This window comes from Oreochromis niloticus, linkage group LG3 (assembly GCF_001858045.2).
Source record: "Oreochromis niloticus isolate F11D_XX linkage group LG3, O_niloticus_UMD_NMBU, whole genome shotgun sequence".
In the NCBI taxonomy this organism is placed as follows: Eukaryota; Metazoa; Chordata; class Actinopteri; order Cichliformes; family Cichlidae; genus Oreochromis; species Oreochromis niloticus.
The window spans coordinates 31112713-31118385 of NC_031967.2; the positions used below are offsets into that span (position 1 = coordinate 31112713).

A 5673-nucleotide genomic window follows, 5' to 3' on the forward strand; every position below is an offset into this window, starting at 1 on the left:
GCAGTAAGCGCTGCATTATGGTCAGCCAGATTTCTATTAAAATGCATGTCGTGTCTGTGGATGATTACAGTCTGCGTCGCTGTGTGAAAAAAAACAACAACAAAAAACTCACTGTTCTGTTGAATGTTTCTCAGATCATATTAGGGACGAACAGAAGTGCAATGACTCCAACCTGCAGGGAGTCTAAGTGTGTGTGTGTGTGTGTGTGTGTGTGTGTGTGTGCATTTTGTGTGGGAGTAAAGAGTGTGAGGCTTCTTTTAAGAAGGGAAAGTAGCAGCTTGAACAGTTATGCTGCATGTAGATATCTGCTTATTTTGTCAATGTACAATGTTACAATAACATAGATATCACAGACTGTGCAGTGATGTGAACAAGTATTTGCCCGATTTCTGATTTCTTTTGTTTTTTGCATATTTATCACAACTAAATGTTTCAGCTCATCAAATCAATTTCAATTACACAAATATAACCAAAGTGAATACAAAAATCAGTATTTAAATGATGGTTTCATTTATTAAGGGAGAAAAGTTATCCAAACCTACATGACCCTGTGTGGAAAAAGTCCTAATCATAAAAGATTTATTTTCATTTCACGCAGAGAAAAATCCAAGTGAACTCCAAAGTCATTAAAGTCATAATCCTACGACACTACTAACCCTTGGCAGCAAGAAATCTGGGTTATGGGTCTTTACACTGCTGTGAGGAAATGATGGCCCACTCTTTGCAAAATTGTTTTAATGCAGTTACATTGGAGAGTTTTTTAACATGAATGGCAAGGTCATGCCCATTGTGAAGCCCATGACTGTGTCTGATATTTGTGTGTGTACACTGTAAAACCTAATAAGTTCACAGAACTCAAAAATTGTTGTGTAACAGATTACACAACAATTTTTTAGTGATGTTTTTAAAAGTTTTAAGTTTAACTAAAATAAAAATTACAGTTGCAGTTGCCTTAAATTACCTCAATGTTAACTTATAAATGTTGATATTCCTCAACTTATAATTAGGGAGTAATAAACTCAAAATGTTCAATATTTTTCAACTTAATTAAGGTGGAAAATACACTCAAAATATTTTACATATTGCAACTCATACGATGTGGGAAATAAACTCAAACTTTTTCATATTTTCTAACTTATAATATGGGAAATAACACTTAAAATCTAATAAATATTTTTAAAATACTGTGGGAAATACATTTACAAATAATTCTAAACTGTTTGCCCAGTAAATTATAATCAGCTAAAAGTGTTAGAAAACATGAAAGTAACAACACTAACAATTTAACTTTTTTTATTAAACACAATGTGCTTTTAAAAAGGCACGGATAACGGAGCTCACTCATAAAAAAGTGCTTCATAAATAAAACAAAAGAAAGACTCCAAGGGTCTCCATCTCGATTCTAAAATTAAATAACATTTTCAGTATTAACAGCAATTGCAGCTATTAGAACATTGAGGCATTTAACACTTACTGTACCTTGACAGCTGCAGCTCACTTATTTTAAAAATACATAAAAAAAATGTACTGGTTTCCACTGCTGTACTTCATAGGTAACAAACATCAAGGCAGTGCATTAAGGTATTAGGCAACAGAACGTTAAACATGAATAGTCCACGAAATGAGCAGTCATTCACTTTAAATTTGAACTAGAAGAGCCAAATGATTAGGAAAAAAAAAAAAAGCTTTCTCAATACTCAGCTCAACAAGTAGTCCATTCTGAGTGATTCACTCATTGAACAAATCATTCTTCAGCGTCAGTAGACGCCCTTTCAGTGGTTTGTTGTCCTCAAGTCACATCACAACCTTCTGGATAAATGTGAATGTAAGCTCAAGTTTCTTTGGGTATTGTAGGTCTAGTGCATAGATGTACCCAAAGAGCAGGAGAAATGAGTCAGCCAGATTTGTGGGACCATTCACAAGTATTTCATCCTCAACGACAATGCAGATACTTTCGGGACTGAAGAGGGCCGAATCAGTAGTGTCATCCGTGACAACTGTCAGCAGAGCCACAAGAGTGACAGTGAGGTCTGGACCATCTGCTGACTGCAAAACACAAATAATACAAGAATGAGTTCAGCCCCTCAAGGACACAAATCATGCTATTGATTAGAGGTGTGAATCTTTATAAGTCGCACGTTTCTTTTAGGATTATAATGTCAACGATTTAATTTGATACATCATGATGCATTACAATAATCTTAATTTGGGTTTGGTTTCAAAACATATGTTTAAATAAATGTTTTCAATAATAAATATATGTCAAGATATTTGTTTTTGTTATTTACCAAACATTTCTCTGACCACAATGTGGCACCTCCAAAAAAATAGAACACTTGAATTTTAGAAAGGGAGAGAGTTTTTATCTGTGGATTTGTTTTTGTTTAATAATCTTTCAAGTATTTTCATGTTTTCTGGTTTATGCGTAACAATCTTCTTGCAATCTTATTCAACAATAGTTGATATATGGGAGAAAACAAGTCAGATGAGGACAGTTTTGAACCTCCTTCCTGATATACACCCTGGTTCTCCTTGAGTTCTGAGTGATATATTCGACTGAACAGCTAGGCAAAGGGGTTGATGCTGAGGGCAGTACACTTACATCACAAGTCCTGAATAACGTGGAGGCATCTTCACGCAGGTACACAGGAAGTGCATGAAGGACGAGGACCCGTCTTGTATTTACATCACGCTGTTCCTAGATGAACATACAATATCTATTAGAATAGTATTTACACAAATGCAGAGTAAAAACAAAGTGTTGGATAGCCATGTTCTGATTGTCATTGTTATAGATCAGGGGTGTCCAAACTTTTTGTGTAACGGGCTAAAGATGGTAAATTCAGTATTTTGGATAACTGTATTTTTAGTAATACACATTTTAAATTAATAAGTTTCCATTGTAAATACATCAACAACTCACAAAGGAAAAACTTCCAAATGTAAACCAATTTTTACAAAAACAGTACTTGTTTGGACTTCTTTAAATTGAAGCTGATAAATCTTTTTAACACAACACTTTTTGAAAGGATACATTTTGTCACGATGTCCTTCTCCTAAAATGACAACCTTGTATCCATGGCATAATCACTTAATCGTGGGGCACAGTTGAAGCAATTGACACTATGGCTTCTTACAGCTGTGTACAAACCATCTGTTAATGTAATTCTGAATCATGTGAAATGAAAAATTTACCTGAATGTCATAAATTCTCATGAGCTTTGCTAGCTCCTCTGCAATCTTGCCAGTCTTGATGGCCTTGTCTCGGAACAAAGTGATGAGTCTAGGCGTGTGTCTGTCCAGCTCCTTGTAGAATTGAGTGCGCAGGTTAACATTCTTGATTCGGTGGAACTCTGCAACCACCTGTACATGAACAGAAATACACAGAAATGAACAAAGATGAATTAGGAGCAGAAATGTGAATGTATTTTAAAAAGTTCTCAGGTTAGCAAAACCAGAGCAATTCTAGTCAGAACCAAGGCCAAAATAGAAAGTTATTCGTCATTCTTTGTAATGTTATCTAAAGGAAATTTAAATAAATAAACTTCTAGAGACTTTGTTTACTATGAATGGGGAAAAAAAATACGTCACAGAGTGATGTGTTGTCATTTTACATCTGTCATTTGCTTTTTGGTAAATTGTTTGAAAATCTAGACTTTTAAAAACTGGGAGAACAGTAAAGAGACAGACAGACATATACACACATCTATATATATATATATATACATATTTTATATTTTATTTTTTCACCTGTGACTCCATAAGTAGGGCTGGCCATCTGTCCACGATGTCTCTCACTCGTGGAGCTCCAACAGCTCCAACAATTTCTTGGCGACATAGGGCATAGGTTGTGTCCATGAGGACATAGTGAAGGCTAAAGTCCCCATTCGGTCTTGGCTTGAACCTCCTCTCTTTAATTATTTCTTTCAGCTCCTCCACTGACTTTGGTCGCTCAAGTAGAGTAAGTTTCAGGGCGGTGTCTCGTTCAACATACACATGCACCACATGCTTCTGGGCAGCAGCCATCTTTTGGTTCCTGGAAAAAAAAAAACAAACAAACCAAAAAAAAAAACACATTAATTTTTATGGAGAGTAAAGGTGATACAAACAACGTATACAAGTCCATAGCCTCACTTGAACGATGGGAAGTATGGACAGACACCTGCAGGAGTGAGGCAGTTTATTCATGGACCCACTGCCCAGTCTTGACTTGTAGAGCTCGCTTAGTGGAATACCCCTCTAAAGTGTTAAAAGGATTTCGAGATTATCTCACAACCACACATTTGAGACTACGAAAAAATACAAACATGTGTCTAATCATGATAACACACTCATGTTGTTTAGCATTGTTCGTTTCATGCTAGCACACACACACACACATAGCTCTACAGCGTAAACTACTGACTGTGTAACGCGGACACTTATTGAAATAAGTATACTCACAATACGCACGTGCATTACCGGCGAATACGACAACCGGTAGAAACGGACAGTAGAAAGTTTTAGTAGAAAGTTCAAATGCATGGAGCTAGAACTGCCACCGTCAACTTCCCGGGCAAGAATACAATGCATTATGGGAAATGTTGTCCCCCACGGAAAACCGCCAAAACGTTACACCGTTGTAATTTGAAATAACATTACGTATTTGTCACATTCGAAAACTTCTAAAATTACAATTACTTGGATTCGAATTTATTTATAACAAACATTCACTGTGCACAAAGTACGAATATATTTCCAGTAAAAAATAAAAAAGACTGTTTATCGAAATTAAATTTAAACAAAACAAAAACACGTTAGACTTACCAAATTTAGGGCAGTTGATGAAAAAAATTAAGGTGGTGGTCGTTGTAGGTTGAAGTTGGGGACTCTTAATCCACACGGGCAGGCCAAATCTTCCCCGCATCAAGGTAAATTCAAGATGGCTGACTCAGCTTTCCTGAGGGAGCGACAAGACTCCACCCACCAGAACGTCACTAATATATGCTTCTTAAACTTTTTGAGCGTTCCAAACAAATTAGCTAAAAAATATTGAGCCCTATTCAATTAAAGTCGCATAAAAGCCAACAGAGCTCAATACTTTATAGTTTGCTCAACTACAAAACGACATTTGAGTGTTATGAGCTTATTAGTTATGAGCTAGAACAACTGTTAGGGATTACAGTGTAGTTTTGCCACTATAATCCAGCAGAGTGGATTTTTAATGAAATGATAAGTCAGTCAATTAAAAAACAAGCGCTTAATGTAAATGTGAGCAGAGTCTCTGGATTATTTCTCCTCAAGTTTTCGTTTTACTGGACAGTTGTGTTTCTTTCCAAAAAGAGTCACTGTGTGTCGAAAGTGGAGACTGATTAGAGAAGGACAGGCATCTGATTCATTTTTTATATATATATATATATATATATATATATATATATATATATATATATATATATATATTAGTGCTGTGAGCGTTAATCTCGCTAAAATGACGTTAACGCCATAACCGCATCAATGCGTTAATGAGCTAACCGCACTAACGCTGACAGCACTAATATATATATATATTAGATAAGTTAATACAACTAGGTATAAAAAGGAAAAAAGGGGAAAAAATGTTTGTACTGTCTGGCTCATATCTTTCCACCTGTGTTCATTAACTACAATACGCTGGATCATTCATTATTACATGTG

The 5673-nt window shown here is 35.6% G+C and overlaps 1 protein-coding gene across 6 annotated transcripts; it reads right to left on the bottom strand.

Moving 5' to 3' along the window:
* Positions 1 to 1047: 1047 nt before the first annotated feature.
* On the bottom strand, positions 1048 to 5162 carry LOC109197358 (uncharacterized). 6 transcript variants are annotated; one of them, XM_025899602.1, is made up of 6 exons: positions 4807 to 5162; positions 4163 to 4239; positions 3751 to 4036; positions 3196 to 3363; positions 2603 to 2698; positions 1048 to 2046 (listed from the first exon to the last, which is right to left on the bottom strand). In XM_025899602.1, exons 2-6 carry the CDS (start codon positions 4186 to 4188, stop codon positions 1795 to 1797), a joined length of 828 nt encoding a protein of 275 aa, XP_025755387.1. In that variant the 5' UTR covers positions 4189 to 4239; positions 4807 to 5162; the 3' UTR covers positions 1048 to 1794. The 6 variants fall into 6 exon arrangements, with proteins under 6 accessions (XP_025755387.1, XP_019207891.1, XP_025755385.1 ...); XM_019352346.2 differs by having other exon boundaries at positions 4135 to 4239; XM_025899600.1 differs by having other exon boundaries at positions 4444 to 5162.
* Between the last annotated feature and the right edge of the window lie 511 nt (positions 5163 to 5673).